Below are 23,382 nucleotides of genomic sequence, written 5' to 3' on the forward strand. Positions count from 1 at the left end.
GATTCAGGTTTTAACTTATGGATCTTTGTCAGTAAATTTGATTTAATTATTGGGGAATAATAAAAAATTGTCAAGGAATAAACTAAAAATTAGGTTTTTGGAGGTGAAATGATTAATTGTTGAATAAAAATGGAAAATTAATCATGTAGGATTAATTAGATTATTTTTTGTGAAATTTGAAACTGTTACAATTTTACAGAATATCCTTATAAAATAAACAAGTAACTTATTTTAATTTGATCATTTTAGAAACAAAACTTATTTTTAAAGGAATAACATTAAGAGACTGGTGTTTTTAGAATTTGTTATATTTAATGAATAATTAATGGGTATAGCCAGTGAAAACCACTAATTTATTTAATATTTTTACAGATTGATTGAATTAATCTAAAGATGATTGGTCTTAGAATCAATAATGATTAATTGATCAGTGGCAACTCTCTTAAAAATAGTTTTCTCCTGTATAAAGAGAGCTAACCATCTTTTCATAAAATGAAGGAATTTAGAAAAAAACACATTACATTTGTACTTTCACTTTGTGTAAAGAGTATTAAATACTAATCGAATTCATATAAAACATGCAGTTTTTTCATGTTATTGAACGTAGGCAGCCTTCAAAATGAGCGGTCCTTATTTTTCTGTGATGCTTCCAGTCTCTGCGTTGTCCTGTTTCCCCTTGATTGTTCCCAGGTGTTTCTCGTTTCTGTGATTACCATCTGTGTATTTAATCCCACGGTTGTCCTTTGTTCCTCATCGGGTCCTCATCGTTCTTCACGTCATTTTGTCAAGCCTGTTCTTCTGTCCACCAGGATGAACAGTTGCTACAGGCGTTGAGCCCTGGCTTCAGCTCAGCCATGCTGCCTGTTTTTGTGTTTCCACTTGGACTATTTTACTATTAAAACCATCATTAACTATATCCTGGGTTTTCTGTCTGCTGCTTCACCACCAGTATACCAGCATCTCTTGATAGAGTGAAGCTATGACAAGAAAACAAACTGAAAAACATGTGGATCCTGGAATAAGACCAGAATAATCCTGGAATAATCCTAGAATGATCCTGGAATAATCCTGGAATAATCCTGGAATAATCCCAGCTTCCATCTTCAAAGGACTGGAAGAAGAAAAAGTTCCAAGGACTCAATCAGAATCGTTTCAACAAGAAATAGATTGTAGAGACTGAACTATCTGTTCAACAGTGAGAGAGTTTCTCTGACAGGAGGAAAAACTTTAGACTCTTTAGACTCAAATCAGCTCAGAAACACTGAAGAACCAGAACTGGACCAGAACCAGAATCCAGGAATCAGAGGTTCAGTGAATGTGGTGTTGAAGGTGTGGAGGAGGATCAGTGAGTCAGAGGAGACTCTGTAGAAGGACAGAATGCCAGCAGGACAGTCCACATACACTGCTACTCTGTTAGAGACAGAGGAGGAAGAGAGACAAGTTTCTATGTTATTGTGCAAGACAGAGAAACCATGACGATCAGAGCAGCTCAGACTCCAGGAATAATCATTATATCCAAACACAGTCTCTATTGTTTCCTTTCCTCTTGATTCTTCTGTAACTCACTGATATATAAACATTTCCTCTCCACTCAACCTCCCAGTAACAGCGACCAGTCAGACCAGTTCTACACAGCAGCTGAGGATAATTATCAAATCTGTCTGGATGATCAGGATATGACTGAATCTCCTCCTCATATGTCACCTTCCTGTTGTCTGCAGACAGTTTGAGGTTTCTGCCCACTGTGTTTGTGTCGATGGTGAGTTGACAGGAATCTGATGGAGAACAAACACAATCCAGCTGCAGTTATTGATCATTTATTGACACTTTGACTCCTGAATGAGTGATGTGACAGTTTGAAGATGGTTGAATGTGAGCTGCTTTGTTGTCATGAATCAGATGAAAAACACACTTACATTTCCTCAGACCTGGAGTCAAGAATCGGCCTCCAGCAGGCTCCACCCTGAAAGGAGGAGGGGGGGTCAGACCATCAGTCTCTTTCAGCAGCAAACATGGACATTACATGTCTCTCAGACACACATTGTCCTCGAGAGGGTCTTGACTGCAGCCTGCAGAAAGGGGCGGGGACGGACCACTGTCAGTCTCAGACCTTATATGGAATTGGGACTATTGCATTCCGGAAATGAAGGGGGCGCTATTTTCACAATCACTAATACCTTAAAGAAGCGGGGTGAAGAGGTCGATTGGAAGAAGTTTGAGAGGTTTCGCCATTGACGTTCGGAACGCTATTCATAATGGAACAAGCACAAAGTCAGCAACAGGTATTTTCTACCTTATTAAAACTTTTTTCACATAGTACATCAAAGCGCTTTTTCTAGATTAGGTTGAAAATATAATTGACAGCTGCAAACGAGTGAAATTCATAGTTTGTACAGGGGAAGGCAATTTAGTATGTAGCATAGCTAATTATTTCCGTGCAGGGCATCATTAGATAAAAATTGAAAAGTAGAAAAATGTATACTTGAGAAATGTATTTTATGCCCCAATTTTTTTTTGTTATACAGATGCACTTATCAATTTGCAACATTGGGATCGGACAGAAAATTCTTCCCGTACTGTCTGAAGACAAATACCGCTGTCCCCTTTGCTCATACAGTGCGGAGGAGTCTTAAAGGTACAGAACCACATAGCAACAACTGCTATGGTTCAACATAACAGTATGTGAAAAACACTTATGAATGTTTATTTTTACATTCTTATCAGTTTTCTAGTGTTTTTATTTCATTTTTAAAGGTTAATATTTTTTTAAATATGTTTTTGTACACCAATGTTAAATTTCTTGAAAGTCTAATATTTTTTAAACTAACAGCTTTTTTTATAAGCTAACAGCTGCCATCATAAGTGGAACCCAGAGATGATACTGTAATGACGAGCAGCACTACTTCAATGTATTTTTAGTAACTGTGCAGCAAACTACACATTAAAAGTAACAAAGTATTTTGTGAAATGGCTATTTTTAAGTACTGTTTTACTGATTATAATGTGCAATGTAATATTACCCATTTATTTCAGCAGACATTAATAAAAATACTGTTAGGTATTTTAATACAAGACAACAAATTAAGGTTAGAGGAAACCTAACATAAACAACATTTATCAGTGTATCGTGTTTAAATTTTTTTATGGATTAAAATGTGTTCTTCATTCAGTTAAGTTTCTTGCATTATGTTGCATATCAACAACATTAACTCAAGAGTATGACATTTGGAAAAATGGTCCTAATTATTATTTTTTTTTTAATCAAAGTTACAGAGTAATTGAGTAAATCTGATTAGTTAATCTTTGGCTGTTCATTTTGTGCAGAACATATATGTGTTATCTGGAAGCCATTAATTGTTAAATCCTACAAAACAGTTGCAACAACGTTAAAGAATCTACAGTGATTAATTCAAACATGCCTTTTGTTCTTCCAATCATTTGTATATTTCCTGGTGTAACCTTTTTCTTTTATCTTAGTAGCTATTAGGCTGAGTCTTCGCTCTGTTCTGAGTGAGAATGAATCACATCTTGTTTAAACATATCTGCAATGTATATAGATGTTTTTTTTTTAATTTTTTATTCATTTCTTTTTTAAGATTCATTCATAATCATGTCATAGCCATTCTTCCAGTATGAGTCTTGCATTGCACATGTTTTTTTTATTATTATTATTTTCAGATGCCTTTGATTGCACTGGAAGCTGTTCTCCAGGAGGTGATTCTGGCACAGGGAGGCACATCTTCCCTCACCTTGGCATTGACCTGCAAGTGCTTAGAAGCCATTGTGTCTGACCCAGTTTTCAGGAAGAAGACTCACTTTGCTTGGCTAGATGGTAAAGACCTTTGACTTTTTTCACCTAAAACATGTGAAATTAGATTTCAACTACATAAAATCAGTTTTTCATCAACAGGTGAGATCAGCTGGCGACATTTTCAGAATCATTCAAGGCAGAAAACAGGATTCCTTTTGCGGTTGTAAGATGTTCTTCCTGCAACCGGCAACATAAAGACTGTGTGGGCTTCACTGGACATGGAAGATGAGGAGAGTTCCCTCGTTACTACTCTGATGGCACATCTGGACACTGCCCTGAATGCCAGTACTGAATGCTAGGACAGTATTAGTTGTTTTCTATAGTCTTTCACACATTTCAGTTGTCACACATTGTGTTTTTTTGTGAAATGTCATTTTAAATCATCTATGCTGAAGCACATTTGCCTTTTGACTTGTTCAGTCATTTGTTTTCATAATGTGTTATTTCAATATTATGTACATTTTTGAATGTTTCTTTTGTTGTAGCTCAGTTGATTTACATTATTTAGTTTGTACAGAAATGATGTTACATTGTGGCTGCATTTTGTTGGAGAGAGTAGAACCAATAAAGTAGTTGTAAATATATTGTAACAGTGTTGTTTAGCAATTGGATCACCTTGTTTTAAAAATTTGAAATACATGCTAAGTTAATAACTTGCAATATTTTAAATGTGTAAATGCAATGTTTCCTATACTTTTTAAACAATGACTGGAATCATTACAAATGTTCTTTACAAACCTGACATACGGCTAAGTTGTTTGTTTTAACAGTCAGAATCAACTGTTGTTTTATAATAAAGCAAGAACATACAGAAACATTGTTTAGTTACAAAGTCATAATACAAACATAAGACTAAAGGTGAGCTGAGTGAAGGTGGAGACCAGGTGGAGGTGATGGAGGCTCAGGTGAGGAGCAGTTGCACATCAAGCCGGAGTTTGTGAAGGATGGAGGAGATGAGACCGGCGCCGTGATCAGAGATGAAGACGGTTACAATTTACACAGATTTAATTTATGTATCCAGTGAATTTATTCAAAAAGGTTTCATAGAGAAAAAGAAACAACAGCGAATCATTATCTCTGGCTGTTACCAGCGCAGTGTCTACTGCCGGGGTCCGAAGATTATTTCTTATCAAATGAATGTTCTAAAACCTACTTTCTGTGTGAGTTTCCAGGTTGAAGCAAAATATAAAGTTTTAAATTAATCACTTTGGGTTTTGCAACAATTGCATATTTAAGGTCTTTGGGACTCAGTTTATGAATCAATTGCAATTGGTAGAATTGATTTTGAATTTCTAAACAGAATAGTGGGACACCAATCAGTTTACTGGTTAAGACATTATGGTAAACAATGATAACAGTCGAGCTTGTTAGAAGTTCAAAAGTAATTTAATTTGTTTGTAAATTATATTCACAATGTGAATAAGGAAAATATTTGCCAAATAAACAGAACAAAAGTGTTTTGTGAATGGATGGACCAAGTTGGCCAAAATTGACTAAACGTTTTACTGTTAGTCAACGATTTTGACTATCGGCCTTTTTTCCATCTAGTCCTTATTAAATAAGGCAAAAGATATTCTATTTTAGATTTTAACTTATTTATTTTAAGAGTACCATTCACAACATCAAAATCTATTGTTTGAACTTCAACACCAGCAGGTATTTGTTTATATCTGTTTTCTGTGATGGACTGGCGATCTGTCCAGGGTCCCTGCAGCAGCTCTCATCACCCACTGCACGGATAACCTGAGAGTAAAATCATTGATGGATTGATAAATGTGTTTTTAATATAGTGTACATTTGTCTCTAAAATGTTAATTTATGATTTATGACTTTTGTTTGGGAAAGTTAGGGTGTAAGGATAGATAAATACATCTCCATAATGATTCCTTATTATTGCTTATTTTAGATTGTTTGTTACTAATATAATTTTAACATCCAAAACAAAGATTTAATAAAGATTTAAAAATAAAAAAGGGACATACAACGTGACGTAACACGTGGTATGTCATTTCCTTACTGTTTAATTTGTAGTTAAAATGTAATTAATTTTAAATGTTAAAAGTGTTATTGGGTGTTTTTAAAGGGCTTGTCAAATAAAATGCGTTATTATTATTATAATATTGAAACACGGCTGATACAGGAAATGGTGTCACTAGCGCCCCCTTCATTTCCGGAACATAATAGTCCCATTTCCATATAAGGTCTGAGACTGACAATTGTCCGTCCCTGCTCCTTTCCGCATGCTGCAGCCAAGTGTAGTTTTTGTCCTCCACTGAGACAGGAACAGTCCACATCTGGATTGCAAACTGCAGTGGATGTAGGAAGGACAGTTGGTGCTGCTGCAGCACAACTCATTTCTCCAAACACAGGAAAAGCTCCAACAGAGAGGAGAAAGGAAATCCCTCAGTAACAACCTGAAGAAACTCACTGAAGCCTAAAAGGACATCAGGAAACTAAGGAAACATTTCTGGAAGCTCCACCTGATTTAATAATCAGCATTAAAATACAATCAATCTAAACTCTGATCAACACCTGGATACCTGATCCATCCACACTCCCACACACAGATGAAGGAATGAAACACTAAACAGCCCTGCTGCTGAAAACCTGCTGTGGCCTCACTGTAATATCCAGAAATACAAACATTAAAAAGGAGAAGCTGCATCACATTCAACAAAGATTCAACAAGAATCAAAGATTTGATCTCTGAGCTCAGACTCACAAACCAGGGAGAGGCTTCCATCATCACACACCTCTGACAAACACCTCCAACCTTTCAGCTTCCTCTACCAACCAGCACCACCAGGTGGCGCTGCACACATTTACAATGAGCCCAAGAAGAAGAAGCAGCATCCTGAATCCAGCAGCTGCAGTAATGGCTTGTGAAAGTGTCCAAGGAGCATCTGGAACCAGAACCAGCAGATCCAACAGTCCAGAGAGTTTGTTTGCATCTTTCCTCTCAGATTTCCAAGCTGCTCTGAGAGGGAAATGACATCATCACTCTACTGATGATGTCACGCTCTGATGTCACTGACCAGGAGCTGCTGGACTTCTACATTTCCAGCATGGAGGACAGAGAAGATCTCAGCTCTGATGAGGAGCTGGCCTGCCTTCACACTGATTGAGGGTCAAAGAAATATTTCCAGATGAAGTCAGACTAAAATGTTGGATTGTCCTGCTGTTGCAATCAGAGGCCAAGAAGAAGCTTCAAGTTCTTCTCCTGTTCAGCTCCACGTTCCTGTCAGAGACTTCAGCTCCTCATGAGGAGAAACAACTAAAGCCTGGAACAGACTGACACCAACATCCTGACATCTCAACCCTGAACAAAGCTTTGCAGAATCAAGGTGACTCTTAGCGCCATATATGGACAGATTTCCTCTAAAGGGGGCGGAGCCTGGATTGGAGGAACCAGCAGCAGCTTCCAGGAACAAACCTTGGGAACCTCTGGAGGAGAACATGGAGATGAGATTCCTGCTTTAATCAGTGGATTCATTGATAGAAAACATGAAATGTCTGAGAGCTGCAGCTCCATTTTCTACTGATCTGCTGGAACATCAGATAGAAATGAAGAATTTCATCATTTCACATCAAATCTGTTCATCTTCCACAGATACAACTGAATTATTGAGCTGAACTGGTTCCAAAGGTCTGGATGGTAAAAACATCCATTGTTTTTCTGTCTCATTAGTTTCCAGAAAGAGTTGAAATGTTTCAGCAGCTTTTATCCTGCAGCTCAGTAAAGATCTCTCCTCTTTCCAACCTGATTTAGTCCATGAAGCAGAACATCTCTGCTGCTGCAGCAACAGGAGGAAACTTCTCCAGCTCTCAACTTCTACACTCTGACTGCTTGGAAACAGATCAGGGAGGAACAGCCTTTTCTCCAGGCTGCTCCTCCTGACTCTAGCGCCACCTAGTTGAGGACAAACTACCATACAAATAAAAATGCTAAACTCTGCCTCAAACAGTTTGCTTCATGTTTTTGTGTATTTTTGGTTTCATTAAGTCCTGAAAGTTGTGAATCTTTGTTTCACTTTTTGAGAACTTTTCCACATCCATCTGACCATTTTCTGATCTTTCCTCATTTGGGCTGATTGGTCTAGATCTCCATGAAATATTCTTTTAAAGTCCAAATTGTTTCCCAGCCGTGTCTCTACAATTACATATCATATCTTTTATATGATATCATTAATCTGCATATTTTTAACTTATTTTTAAATCAGCCAATCAGCTTCCTGTATTTCCTCAGTAGATCATCAGTGGAAGCCCCGCCCAGCCCATGATGCTCCTGGTTTGTGAAGACAGAGAGACAAACTGAACTCTGATAGGAAACAGTTTCAACTGATTTTCTCTCTCCAACCTCTTGGTTCCACATGGAGCTATATTTGGCCCCCTGCTGCTCTGAATACCATGTTATTGTGGTTCAGTAGATGGGTTGGTTTCCCAGGTTCATTCAGAACCATGTGGAAGATTCTTATAGTTTAAATGAGCTGCTGTTTATAAAGTTACAAAACCAAAATTACCAGAGATAATTTGAGTTATTAAACTGTCATAAGAAACAAAATGGGGTTAAAAATTTATCCATTCATTTATAAATGACACGGCTGTAAACAACATATTTAATAATTAAACTAACTATTCAGTTTCACACTCAATGTTTCCCAGCAGACTGACTAAAGACATTTCTCCCTCTTCCTCCTCTATCAGACCTTCTCTGCTCCTGCAGCAGGTTCCTCCATACCTGAGAGCTTCCAGTCTCCAGTGTGGATCCTTCATTCCAGCCGACAGCAGCTTCACTCCTGAGTCTCCTGGATGATTGTAGCTCAGGTCCAACTCTTTCAGATGGGAGGGGTTGGAGGTCAGAGCTGAGGCCAGAGAAGCACAGCCTTCCTCTGAGACCAAACAGCCTGATAAGCTGCAGACACACAATTCATCACATGATGAGAAAATGAGAACATTGAGGTAGAAACCAAGGTCTGAACTGATGGATGGACGGATGGACGGACGGACGGACGGACGGACGGATGGATGGATGGATGGATGGCCCAGAGTTACCTGAGAGTTTCCAGGTTGCAGTTTGGACTCTTCAGTCCAGCAGAGAGAAGCTTCACTCCTGAATCCTGCAGGTTGTTGTTACTCAGGTCCAGTTCTCTGAGACTGGAGGACTGGGAGCTGAGAACTGAGGACAGAGCTTCACAGCTTCTCTCTGAGAGGTTACAGCCACTCAGTCTGAGGAGACAGGGAGGAAAATATACTATTAAATAATTTATTAAAATGTCTTTTTTTCCAGTCAACAATGTTCCTCTTTACTGATTTAATGAACTGTTTTATATATAATCATGTTGCCTTTTGTTGTGAACTGGTTCAGTCTATATTTGGGTCTCCAGCCATGAAGGACTGAACTAAAGGCAACAAGGAGGCTGGCAAGAGAAATATTAAATTCCTCTATGAACTAAATGAATCCATGTCAGTTTTAACAGAAAGAGTCCAATGAAGCGTGAGAATTAAGGCTGGGCTGAAGATCAGCATCAGGCTCAGTTTGAGGATCAGCATCAGAGCTGGTTTGAGGGAAAACAGCAGCTTGAATCAAAGCAGAGCAAATCTACAGTTTCATCTTTACATGTTTTACTGTTGGATACAGAGATAGAAAACTGAGCAGTAACTGATAAAAACTATTTGAACAAGAATCAAATTGTTCTATAAAAGGATTGTGTAAAGAAACTGCTCCAATTTAAACTCATGTTTGGAAAAAAAACATTGAGAAAACCAATATAGGGGGAAATACCCATCTAACAGTAAGACATCTATTATCATTTTCTTCTATTATTGAAAAAATTTGCATCATAACTGATAGAAGATAATGGACAGAAATCTGGTTTCAAGTTTTGAGAACATTTTACCTGAGAGTTTCCAGGTTGCAGTTTGGACTCTTCAGTCCAGCAGAGAGAAGCTTCACTCCTGAATCCTGCAGGTTGTTGTTACTCAGGTCCAGTTCTCTGAGACTGGAGGACTGGGAGCTGAGAACTGAGGACAGAGCTTCACAGCTTCTATCTGAGAGGTTACAGCCACTCAGTCTGAGGAGACAGGGAGGAAAATATGTTATTAATACAAGCCTTCTGTTTCCAGTCAACAATGTTTTTTGTAGATTTGAAAGAACAATTTTATTTTAAATGATATTTCCATTTGTTCTGAACTGTTTAATTTTATAGTTTATATCCATGCAGAAGGAAGTCGTTTCTTTTTACAGAAACCCCTAATGTTTAAGAAATCATCAAATGTTTGTGTTACTTTCCAGTCAACAATATTCTTCTTGGACTTATTGAAGAATAGGTCATATTTTTCAAAACTTTATTCTATAGTTGGGACTCTGACCTTGAAGAACTGAACTACAGGCAATAAGGAGGCTGGCAAGAGAAATATTACTACATTAATCCAGTGTCAGTTTTAACAGAAAGAGTCCATTGAAAATCTAGTCTGAATATCAGCATCAAAGCTGGTTTGAGGGAAAACACCAGCTTCAACAAAAGCAGAGAGAATCTCAGATTATATCTTTCCATTTTTAACTGGTTGGATTGAGAGATGGAAAACTGAGCAGTGACTGACAAAAACTGTTCCTTTGAGCAACAAGTTAACTATTCAGCTTCATACTAAATGTTTCCCATCAGACTGACTAAAGACATTTGTCCCTCTTCCTCCTCAGACCTTCTCTGCTCCTGCAGCAGGTTCCTCCATACCTGAGAGCTTCCAGTCTCCAGTGTGGATCCTTCAGTCCAGCCGACAGCAGCTTCACTCCTGAGTCTCCTGGATGATTGTAGCTCAGGTCCAACTCTTTCAGATGGGAGGGGTTGGAGGTCAGAGCTGAGGCCAGAGAAGCACAGCCTTCCTCTGAGACCAAACAGCCTGATAAGCTGCAGACACACAAACTTCCTGTCAAGCTCCTGCTGTCTGGATGTCCTTCCCACACATTTCTTTAAGAAAGTCCTGCCTGTTATTGCTACTGATCTGATCCAAATCGTAAACTCATCGCTTACATCAGGTGTTTTCCCCCAGGCTTTGAAAAGAGCAGTTATCAAACCACTGTTAAAAAAGAACAACCTGGACAAATCACTATTGCAGAATTACAGGCCGACCTCTGACCTCTGACCTCCCATTCATCAGCAAAGTTATTGAAAAAACTGTGTGTAAACAATTAAATAGTTTCCTAATGATGACCAACTGCTTTGACACTTTCCAGTCTGGTTTTCGTGCTCACCACAGCACGGAGACTGGCCTAGTCAAAGTATTCAATGATATCCATATAAACGGACTGTGGCAGAACCACAGTGCTGGTTCTGTTGGACCTCAGTGCAGCTTTTGACACTGTCGACCATGACATATTACTGAATCGAGTGGAGAGTTGGGTTGGACTCTCCGGTTCGGTGCTCGACTGGTTTGAATCCTACATAAAGAACAGGGATTTCTTTGTTTCAATTGAAAACTTCTTATTCAAAAGGTCAAAGGTCACATGTGGGGTACCCCAAGGTTCAATCTTAGGACCCCTCTTATTTAATATTTATATTCTCCCACTAGCTCAGGTCATAACAGGAAATAATATTAGCTACCACAACTATGTGGATGACACACAGCTCTACATTACGATGTCACCAGGTGACTCTGAACCCATCCAATCACTGAATAAATGCTTAGAGCAGATAAATGTGTGGATGTGCCAAAACTTTCTCCAACTGAACAAAAATAAAACTGAAGTCATTATTTTTGGACCTAAAGAGGAATGATCTAGAGTCAATGCACAGCTTCAGTTATTAGAAGTAAAAACCAGCGGTCAGGCCCGAAACCTGGGAGTAGTGATGGACTCGGACTTGAACCTCTAGAGCCACATAAAGACAGTAACAAAATCGGCCTTCTATCACCTGAAGAACATCTCCAGGATTAGAGGACTAATGTCTCAGCCAGATCTAGAGAAACTCATCCATGCGTTTATTTTTAGTCGCATTGTAACAGAGTCTTCACAGGCCTGTCCAACAAATCAATCAAATAGCTGCAGCTGATCCAGAATGCTGCTGCTCGCGTTCTCACTAAAACCAGGAAGATAGAGCACATAACACCAATTTTAAAGTCCCTCCACTGGCTCCCTGTAGCTCAAAGAATAGATTTTAAAATACTGTTGTTAGTTTATAAATCAGTGAATGGTTTAGCACCACAATACATTAAAGATCTGCTGTTGTTGTATCAACCTGCCAGACTCTCAGGTTCTGGTTCTGGTCTGGTCTGCATCCCCAGAACCAGAACCAAGAGAGGAGAAGCAGCTTTCAGCATCTATGGACCAAAACTTTGGAACAAACTTCCAGAAAACTGTAAAACAGCGGAAACCCTGACTTCCTTCAAATCTCAAGTAAAAACGCACCTGTTTAGAGTTACATTTCAAATGTAATATGTATGGATTTGATTTTGTGAATATGTATGTAATTTTTTATTTTTTTATTTTTTTTCCTGTTGTGGGCAACGGGGCCCGGCAAATACCCGTGGTTAAACGGACGGCGGAGTCCGGCGGTAACAGGCACTTAAATTCCGTGTCAAAGGGAAGGGGGAAGAAAGGGAAAGAGGAGGGAAGAAAAGAAAAAAAAAACCTTGGTATTTTATTCTATGTTGCATGCCTTTGTGTTTTGTGTTTATGATGTAAAGCACTTTGAAATACCTTGTAGCTGAAATGTGCTATACAAATAAAATTTGATTGATTGATTGATTGATTCATCACATGATGAGAAAATGAGAACATTGAGGTAGAGACCAAGGTCTGAACTGATGGATGGATGGACGGATTGCCCAGAGTTACCTGAGAGTTTCCAGGTTGCAGTTTGGACTCTTCAGTCCAGCAGAGAGAAGCTTCACTCCTGAATCCTGCAGGTTGTTGTTACTCAGGTCCAGTTCTCTGAGACTGGAGGACTGGGAGCTGAGAACTGAGGACAGAGCTTCACAGCTTCTCTCTGAGAGGTTACAGCCACTCAGTCTGAGGAGACAGGGAGGAAAATATACTATTAAATAATTTATTAAAATGTCTTTTTTCCAGTCAACAATGTTCCTCTTTACTGATTTAATGGACTGTTTTATATATAATCATGTTGCCTTTTGTTGTGAACTGGTTCAGTCTATATTTGGGTCTCCAGCCATGAAGGACTGAACTAAAGGCAACAAGGAGGCTGGCAAGAGAAATATTAAATTCCTCTATGAACTAAATGAATCCATGTCAGTTTTAACAGAAAGAGTCCAATGAAGCCTGAGAATCAAGGCTGGGCTGAAGATCAGCATCAGGCTCAGTTTGAGGATCAGCATCAGAGCTGGTTTGAGGGAAAACAGCAGCTTGAATCAAAGCAGAGCAAATCTACAGTTTCATCTTTACATATTTAACTATTGGATACAGAGATAGAAAACTGAGCAGTAACTGACAAAAACTATTTGAACAAGAATCAAATTGTTCTATAAAAGGATTGTGTAAAAAACTCCTCCAATTTAAACTCATGTTTGGAAAAAAAACATTGAGAAAACCAATATAGGGGGAAATACCCATCTAACAGTAAGACATCTATTATCATTTTCTTCTATTATTGAAAAAACATTTGAATCATAACTGATAGAATATAATGGACAGATATCTGGATTCACCAGGATTGAGAACATTTTACCTGAGAGTTTCAAGGTTGCAGTTTGGACTCTTCAGTCCAGCAGAGAGAAGCTTCACTCCTGAATCCTGCAGGTTGTTGTTACTCAGGTCCAGTTCTCTGAGACTGGAGGACTGGGAGCTGAGAACTGAGGACAGAGCTTCACAGCTTCTCTCTGAGAGGTTACAGCCACTCAGTCTGAGGAGACAGGGAGGAAAATATGTTATTCATACAATTCTACAAAAATTTATATTTTTCAAGGTTTTTCTTGGACAGAGATCTATCTTATTTTACACATGTTTATGATGCCTTTTGTTGCGAAATGGTTCATTTTATAGTTAGTCCTCCATCCTTAAAGTTTATAACTACAGGAAACAAGAAGTCTGGAAAGAGAATGATAAAATTCCACAATTAACAAAGTTAATGCAATTTAAATTTTAACATAAAGAGGACGAGTTTTGCTGCTTTAATATGTATCACTATGTCAGCTGCTGAAGGGAGTCTGTGTCTCCTTCACACATCACCCCCAGTGAGAAACTTTGAGGAGACAATGCAACAATATATAAGCTAAAAAATTAACATATATATTTACCTCATCATTAGTATATTTCTATCAAAGATAACTGTATTAACAATCTGTGTCCTTACAGAACTTTGTTGGAGGCTTTAACCACTGGCAGCAGCCTCAGAAGAACCTCCTCTGAAGCAGAGTATTTCTTCAGGTCAAACACATCCAGATCTTTTCCTGATGACACTAAGATGAAACCCAGAGCTGACCACTGAGCAGGAGACAGTTTATCTGTGGAGAGACTTCCTGAACTCAGAGACTGTTGGATCTCCTCCACTAGAGAACGATCATTCAGTTCATTCAGACAGTGGAACAGATTGATGCTTTTCTCTGCAGACACATTTCCACTGATCTTCTCCTTGATGTACTCAACTATTTCCTGATTGGTCTGTGATCTACTTCCTGTCTTTGTCAGCAGACCTTGTAGGAGTCTCTGATTGGTCTGCAGTGAAAGTCCCAGGAGGAAGCGAAGGAACAAGTCCAGGTGTCCATTTGGACTCTGTAAGGCCTGGTCAACAGCTCTCTGGTGGAGAGAAATTATTTTACGTTTATTAAATAGTGAAGATTTCTTAGATGTTGATGTTTCTTTCATCAGGTTGACACCAGAGTTGATGAAGGTCAGATGAACATGAAGAGCAGCCAGAAACTCCTGAACACTCAGATGGACGAAGCAGAACACCTTGTCCTGGTACAGACCTCTCTCCTCTTTAAAGATCTGTGTGAACACTCCTGAGTACACTGAGGCTGCTCTGATATCGATGCCACACTCTGTCAGGTCTGATTCATAGAAGATCAGGTTTCCTTTCTGCAGCTGATCAAAAGCCAGTTTTCCCAGAGACTTTATCATCTTCCTGCTCTTTGGACTCCAGTGTGGATCTGTTTCAGCTCCTCCATCATACTTGACCTTCTTCACTTTGGTCTGAACCACCAGGAAGTGGATGTACATCTCAGTCAGGGTTCTGGGCAGCTCTCCTCCCTCTCTGGTCTCCAACACATCCTCCAGAACTGTAGCAGTGATCCAGCAGAAGACTGGGATGTGGCACATGATGTGGAGGCTTCGTGATGTCTTCATGTGGGAGATCCTGCTGGCCTGCTCCTCATCTCTGAATCTCTTCCTGAAGTACTCCTCCTTCTGAGGGTCATTGAACCCTCTGACCTCTGTCACCATGCCAACACACTGAGGAGGGATCTGATTGGCTGCTGCAGGTCGTGTGGTTATCCAGAGGAGAGCAGAGGGAAGCAGTTTTCCCCTGATGAGGTTTGTCAGCAGAACATCCACTGAGGTGGACTCTGTAGCATCAGTCAGGATCTCCTTGTTGTGGAAGTCCAGTGGAAGTCGACTCTCATCCAAGCCATCAAAGATGAACAGAACCTGGAAGTGTTCAAAGCTGCAGATTTCTTTGGTTTCACTAAAGAAATGATGAACAAGTTCCACCAAGCTGAACTTTTTCTCTTTCAGCACATTCAGCTCTCTGAAGGTGAATGGAAATATGAACTGGATGTTCTGGTGGGCTTTGTCTTCAGCCCAGTCCAGAGTGAACTTCTGTGTTAGGACTGTTTTCCCAATGCCAGCCACTCCCTTTGTCATCACTGTTCTGATTGGTTGATCTCTTCCAGGTGGGACTTTAAAGATGTCTTCTTGTCTGACTGTTGTTTCTGGTCTGTCTGGTTTCCTGGATGCTGTTTCAATCTGTCTGACCTCATGTTCATCATTGACCTCTCCAGTCCCTCCCTCTGTGATGTAGAGCTCTGTGTAGATCTGGTTCAGAAGGGTTGGACTTCCTGCTTTAGCAATCCCCTCAAACACAGACTGGAACTTCTTCTTCAGACCAGATTTAAGTTCATGTTGACAAACTGGAGCAAATGTCCTAAATTAACACAATAAGAAAAATCAGATATGAAAGAAAATCATGTTTTGAATTTGATTACATCACTTCAGCAAATGTGTAATTTATAATTTCAAATCTCTTCAGAAATCCTCTTACTGCTCTGCAGATGGTCAGCCAGCTTTTCCTGATTCATTTTCCTCAGGAAGTTCAGTGTGATCTTCATCACTGCCTCTCTGCTGCTCCTCCTCTGCTCTTCATCATCACCTTCTAACACCTCAACATCTCTCTGACTCTCTGAATGTTCTGGGTAATCTGGACTCAGAACCTTTTTAATCTTCTTCAACTCGTTCTTCAGAAAAGTAACAATGTTTTCCTCCAGCAGCTGGAAAAGAATAATAGATGGACACATGGGACTGAATTCATGGAGCCAAACACCAGATGGATGTTGGACAGACTGACAGTCCTCTGGTCTACAAAGTGAAGCATGAAGGTGACTTTGAACAGAACTCGTGGAAAATTAATTGTTGTTCATATACAGACCATAAATATGGACTCCAGTTCTGTTTGATGCTGCTGGGCAGATGGACCCCTGGGAACCTCTGAGCTCTGCTGGTCCACTCTGTGGAGGAACCGGGAACAATTAGGAAGTGTTGAGAATATAAGTCTCATTAGCATAACTTTAAAGACAGTCAACCTTTGTGCATATGGAATATTAGATGTTGCAAGAACATTTAGAGTAGATTTCAAGTTAGGTAAACTTAGACAAAGATCCAAACTAAAACAACTGGTGACTCTCTGAACTTACATAAATTTCTAAGGAGGGTTTTCTGACAGGCAGTGTTGGAGTCCCATAAGGATCTGCAGACAGGGAGTCTATCTGTCATCAGCATCAATACATTTTTTGTTGTCGGTTCAAGAGTTCAGTGAAACATTAAAACTTTAAAAAGTCTTCTCCAAAGTATAATCAAACGCATTAAGATATTTCCTTTAAGCATTAACAGCATGTTTGAATTAGTTAGCTTTTAACCATACTATTTGCATGCATTTTATATTATTGAAATACGATAGGATCAGGAAACTATTTTAATTCTAAATTTCAGGTATTCTAAAAAATAGCTTTTCCAAAAGTGGATAACCCTGTTATTGTTAGATCCAAACTTATAGTTATTATTTGGCATTTTATTTTTGTGCCAGTTTGTTTAAAATACAAATCAGTTTCTTGCTGAATCTCTGAGGCAGAGAGGACTGTCCAGCTGCAGGTCATAAATCATGGCCTGGAACGTAAAAAGGAGGAGACCGGCACTGGAAGATCTGGGTGTTTTAGCAGGTCTCAGAGGTAATAAAATTAACTTTGAGACAGCCCTATGAGGGGAACAACACACCTCCTAATGCATATATTTAAATGAAGGGAATACACATTCTTATAAAAAGCTCTGTTTTCCAGCAGAAGCTCCAATCACTTTGTGCCCGAGTGAGCGACTCTCAAAAATGCAATTTTGTTTTGTTTTTTCTTTTCAACTCGTCCCAGGGAATGCTTTCTGTGTTGTTATGTGTCAGACTTTTTGATGATCTGGGTGTAATGCTGATGTAACATTCTGTATGCATTGAATTCTCTGGAGAAAGCTCTTATATGTCTGAAGTCTCATGTCGTATGATTGTTCTTTATTATTCCTCTGCGCACGCGGAGACTGATGGACCTGGGAAACAGTGAAGCTATTTTCTCTGTTCTTAACAGAAGTCAGAAAATATTCATCCAACAGTTTTCATGGAGGAAATCACCAGGAGTTTCACATTACAAATACTTGAAGCAGTAAAACAGAGCATCACATGAACACAACACAAAGGAGTTAGAAAGAGGAAAATGGATCACAGTAACACTAGAATCACTCAGATTATGTAAAAAAGTTGATATTGCACTTTAAACACTCCACACTGTCAGCAGAATAAATAAAAACTGGGATATTCATACTGGTTCAGTTTCCACACTAACAGGAATTAAAAACAGCTCACCTCTCTGATGGTGGAGATCCAGGAGACTTAAATACAATGTTCGCATCCTTTGACCTGTCGCTCTTCAAGGACACACAGCTGGGTTCTGGTTCTGGTTCTGGTTTGAGTCTCTGATGGATCCTGACAGAAACATGATGATTAAAACTTAATCAGCAAAGAGGAGCAGCAGCAGCTTCATCACCACGTCTGTTCTGGCCTGATATAGTGAACGCTGTGTGAAAAGGGCTGTGGACAGTTAGAGATGGTGACCTCACCTCTGACCTTTGCTCTGGCTCTCATCTTCCCCACACAGAGTGGTTTTAGAGGGAGGGACTCCTCCTCTCTGTCCTCACACTGATCCATGCTGCTGAATCCACATCAGCTCACACACACTTTCTAGCTTCACCTGCAGAGGAAACACACATCATTCATCTGCACATCAACTCTGATCATCCTTTACATCATTAGTGCTGGAAAAAGATCAGCTGCTCCTCCTCTGATTGGCTCTTCTTCTCTGCTTCATATCAGTGTCAGGTGAATGCAGTCAGACAGCAGAGAGGCAGAGGAAGCTGCCATCAGCTGCTGCACTTCTACTATCAGACCACTAGATGGAGACATGGAGCAACATTTACATTCACTGATTCAACCTGAACAAGTCTTATAGTTCACAATTAGTAATTAATACAAGTGGATTATTTGCTCCATTAAATGTTAACTATTTAATAATTTGACTGAATCAATAATAATTTTAACAATATTTTATTTTGAAAGGAAGCAACAGGAAACTGTTGTTGATATTAATGGTGGAGACTAGAGTTCAGTACCAGGAAATAAAAACATGAATTAGTTCGGAGAAGAAGACAGTGAAACATCAGCTGTTCATCATGTTGATTGATTCCAGTTCATCAATAATCTAATAATTCTGTAGATTAGCCTTCAAAGAGCAGATATTAAAGTTTCAGCTGAAATCAGAAGTGAAACTTTTCTACAAACATCAGAGAATAGAAATAATCTGGAAAAAGTTAAAGTGATGAAAAAGTTCAAGAAATAAACAAATCAAACTTACAGTTTGTTCAAAATATCCAAAGAGTTAAAGAAGAAAATTTAAACAACAGACTGAAACCCGACAAACGGACTGGAGCCACACCTGAACAGGTGAATTCAAACTGAAAGTAAATGTGACGGATGTTGCATAACCAATGACGTCACAGCTCACCTGACCTGTAGTTTTTTCCTCCAGAGCAACAGAACCAGGAAGTAGAAGCTCTGAGGTGAAATCAGAGGCAGGTTGATAAAATCTTCATGAGGAAGAAAGTGCTGATAAAATGAGGGTGTACTTACTTTTGATCATTACTGTAGTGATGATTGATAGTAACAGAAAATACTAATACAGTTCATTCATCATGTCATAAAGTAAAACTTGGGAAATGCATTTTTCAAACAAATATTTTCATCATGTCATCCAAACGTTCATTATAAACTAAATATTTACTTTGATTGAAAACTTAATTTTTGGAAATCAAACTTTAGCTAAATGTTTGGCTTCAAAAAAATATTTATTTTACAAACTAAACATTTAATTTTCAAATTCAGTATTTATTTTCCAAACTACATATTTAATGATCTTTTTTATGTCTAGTTGTTCAGTCAGACGCTCCATCATGTTGTCATGTTTCAGTTTTTCTCCATTCAGCAACAGTTGGTGATCAGGGTTTAATCCAGTTTAGTCTAATTGTCTTTCTTGCTACCAGCAGCAGAAGATGCAACAATATGTAACATTGATGTTTAGTGAGTAAATCCTTGGTGTTTATGTCCAGCAGAAACAGAAGAGTCTCCATGGGGAGATCTGTCCTCAGAATGTCCTCAGTCTCCTGTTTCATTTCCTCCTAGAAAGTCTTTATTTGTGGTCAGAACCAGAAGACGTGTGTGATGACCGACCATTCAACACATTCCTCCAACATCCATCTGTGGTTGGAATCCTGGAAATGAACATTTTGAAAGGAGTAACACTTTATTTGACACAGTGTGTTCTATTAAATCTGGTTTTTACTTTCCAGTCAAAGTCTTTGCACGTTTGATTTCCAATTCTTTTATGGCACAAAAATGCAAATTAGAAAACTCCACTCTTTGTTTTATCAATCTCCAGTTCAATCCAGTAAATTGATTAACTCTATTTTCCAAACAATCCACAAATGGTGACCCCAAACTGGGCCACATTTATGGTTTTGACCTCATTCCTCATACTTCGTCAGACATACCACCGCAATTTTGTATCAATGGTTCCTCTTCAGAAAGACCAGAGAAACACTCTGCTGGATGGAAGCCAAACTGCAACACTAAAAGAAGGCTTGGGTGACTTTTTAGTTAGATAATTTAATACATTTTATTCCGCAAACAATAAATTGTTTGCATGGTTTCACAAAACCAATAAAAAGGTAACTATTGCCACATTATGGAGTAATCAATCATGGTGAATATCTGCCACAAAAAATAATTCTTGAACAAGATGGCTTTTTCCAGAAGACAGTATTACATTTTAATAAAAAGTGGAGTGGAAAGAAAAACTGGTGGAAAAAAAGATGCACATATGAAATTCACCATTTCTGGAACAATGACATTCCAACATATGTGAAGTAGATTTTTCTTTAAAGAGAAAATGTTTTATTTGCATCATACAGTCTTCTTTTATGTATCACATAAATGTAATTGTATTATAGTCAAGATGTTTTTCGGTGCAGCTGCAGAGGGTGTACAAACTAACTGAACAAGATGCGTCTGCTGAAGTTTCCCAGGCGGGTCGTCTGGGAACTTAATCTCCGCCTCTGTTAGCTGAGAGGTGAATAAAGCCACTATGTAACTCTGAGTTCGTTAGAGCAGATTTAGATTTTCGCCTAATGCAGAGTATATTTTTCCCTCTGTCTGCAGATGTATTAAAGATTGTTTTTGCTCCCTGAACTTGGACTAGAATTGTGCACTTCACACATATTCAGATGAACTTTTATGGTTAGTTCACAATGGAAAAATCTGAGTTGATTTCATCTGAACATTAATTCAATCTGGAGAGACTTAGACGGAGAAAATGGAAACCATTAGAAGAGTTTATTGACATACAAAATTTAAGTCTTTGGCGCTTGGGCCCCGGCTGAGGACATCGATCATCACAATCTTTGCGATGAGCTTGGATGAGCATTCCATATGCTGAAAGGAACGTCATCCCCCGAGACGAGACATTGGTGATGGAGGTGAAGAAAGGATGCAGCCGGAGAGCCGAGCGAGTGGAGGTGAAGGGGTGGAGGAGGGTTGAGCTCTGCTGGACAGCAGAAGACGCCATGGACGGTGCTATTTATCAGCTGGGACTTGGACAGTGATTGGACGTGACGCGTCTTGGACCAGCGTTGATTAATCAATGGTGATGAACAGGAAGCAACGGTTGGATGATGCAGGTGGGGTTAGAAGAGACTTCCAGTTTAATTTGCACCTTTTTCCTCACAAAGTGCAATAAGATCTATTATAAATTTGCCCAGTATAAATACACTGATTTCACTGTGAAAATTACGTTTTTAGTCCGTAGTATAAGAAATAAAAGACATTTCCATACAAGTCTTAAATACTTTATACAAAATATTGAGTGGAAATCATACACAGTGAGACAGATTTAAAGAGACGTGACAGTCCAATGAAAACTCCAGATAAATGCAGTGATTTATGGTCAAAAGTTACAAAATGTGCAGTAATTAAAAAAACCTAAAGTGAAAACTTAACTTGGCACAAGGAAATATTTGCTCCCATCAACAGAAACATTGAATTACTGAGGGAAGGTAAGAGGCTGAATCTGTAGTTTAATTTCATCCATTAAAAAGCTGCTGAAACAAAAAGAGTTCAAAATAAATCGCTGTCTACAGAAAATACAAAGAAATGGTAAATAAAAAAACATGGGATTGATACTCAGCATGACAGATTACAGCTTACATAAAATAACTAAAATGAAAAATACAAAATGTTAAGGACATCAGTCTGGAGAAACATGCAAATTATAACGATTACAAGGTAAAGAGATTAAAAATAAACATCATTTTTATAATTAAGGCCACTCGTATGAAGAGCAGAATAAAAAACAAAAAAGGAGAGAAATGTAAACTTGTAATTATTCCAACTCAAGTCCTGCTGTGCAACTCAGTTTGTAACAAAACCCAAAAAATCTCAACAAAAATGTCAATAATGGAGCAGAAATCAGATCAAATCTTTAAAAGGGAAATAAATATACAAAAATATAAATAAAATGGTCATGACATGCAGAAAACAGAGAAATAAAAATTACTACCAATAGAGGATGAAATGAAGCGATGAGTTAAATTCAAACATTTTTCATGTGAAAACGAGGATTAGCATCGTTTCTGCATGACAAGGCATTTTCCTGCTCAAACTGTTAGAAAACAAATTGTGATTTGTAGTTTTTCTTTGCTAAGTGAAGTGAAATATTTGACTTGTGTTCATTAAAAACAGGGATTTCTTTCCTTTTACATGAACACACATTCACAGCTTGCAGAGTGTAAGGCTTGAACCACTTGGCCACACTTTGGGAGGGGTGGGTTGGATTTATTGCACAAGAACACTCGGGGCGGGTGGGTTCTTATTCGGCCCTTTGACAGGTTCTGGATGGGTTCTGTCTCCTCAGTAGAGGCGGACGAGACTTAAAAAAATGTGAAGTTGAAGAACACTGGAAGCTGGTGAGGTTTTACACAGCAGCCAAGACAGGTCAGAGGTCAAAGCAGTGCCACTGCATCAAGCAGAGCCTCATCTTCCCTCCTCTGCTGATCGGGTCTCGGACTTGAGCCGGACGAACTCCTTGGCGACGTCGTCGTTGGAGCGCTGGGAGAGGATCCGCATGGCGGTCAGGCCCGTGTCGTCCATGGAGATGCGCTGCCCCAGGGGGCACCAGCAGGCGCAGTTGCCCCTCTCCATGATGTCCCTCAGCTGCACCACGGCCAGGCCCACCACCCAGTCGGCGCGGCCGAAGCAGTAGTCCTTGACGCAGGCTTGAACCTCGTAGCACTCGAACCCGTCCTGAACACCCAGAACGCTGCAGAGCGAGAGCAGAACACAGGAGTGGGAGCACATGGGCTAGGGCGCTAATTGCAGAGCTAATTCCTGATTTTGTGCTTTTTCTGAAACTTTAAAAACATTCGTACACCTAGCTTTTGATGATCTAATTTTCCATTTTAAATCAAAACATTTTACTTTTATTTGAGGTCCACATCTGCAGTGGTAGATTACACTATTGCTAATCTGCTAATGTGCTAATAGCAGAACAAATTTGTTGTGCAACACATTTTGATTCCCCTAAATCAGTTTTTAAGTTAAATTCTAAAGCACTAATGTACTTTTGCTGTTTTCTACACTTTCAGTTGAATAAAGTTTGACATCTGCAGTAGAAGGGACACTTCCATTAGCTGCTAATGTGCTAATAGTAGAGCTAATTTTAGCTTTTTTTAAAATAACTTTTAAAACTAATGCCACACAATTAATTTCTTA

The 23,382-nt window shown here is 39.0% G+C and overlaps 2 protein-coding genes across 2 annotated transcripts in view; both read right to left on the bottom strand.

The window, feature by feature from the left end:
- Positions 1-1,726: 1,726 nt before the first annotated feature.
- The window catches only part of LOC129379595 (NACHT, LRR and PYD domains-containing protein 3-like), a gene marked incomplete at its 3' end in the record, with an annotated part of 205,355 nt that continues 183,699 nt past the window's right edge, over positions 1,727-23,382 (bottom strand). Inside the window, 2 exon segments of the mRNA XM_055060414.1 lie at positions 1,727-1,775; positions 13,489-13,662. Of these exon segments, the coding sequence (XP_054916389.1) occupies positions 1,727-1,775; positions 13,489-13,662 (223 nt within the window).
- Positions 22,095-23,148, bottom strand: LOC129379569 (protein unc-13 homolog B-like). Its single transcript, XM_055060395.1, has one exon. It carries the CDS (start codon positions 22,966-22,968, stop codon positions 22,645-22,647), a length of 324 nt encoding a protein of 107 aa, XP_054916370.1. The 5' UTR covers positions 22,969-23,148; the 3' UTR covers positions 22,095-22,644.

This window comes from Poeciliopsis prolifica, unplaced genomic scaffold (assembly GCF_027474105.1).
Source record: "Poeciliopsis prolifica strain line A6 unplaced genomic scaffold, Auburn_PproV2 SCAFFOLD059, whole genome shotgun sequence".
NCBI classification, from domain to species: domain Eukaryota; kingdom Metazoa; phylum Chordata; class Actinopteri; order Cyprinodontiformes; family Poeciliidae; genus Poeciliopsis; species Poeciliopsis prolifica.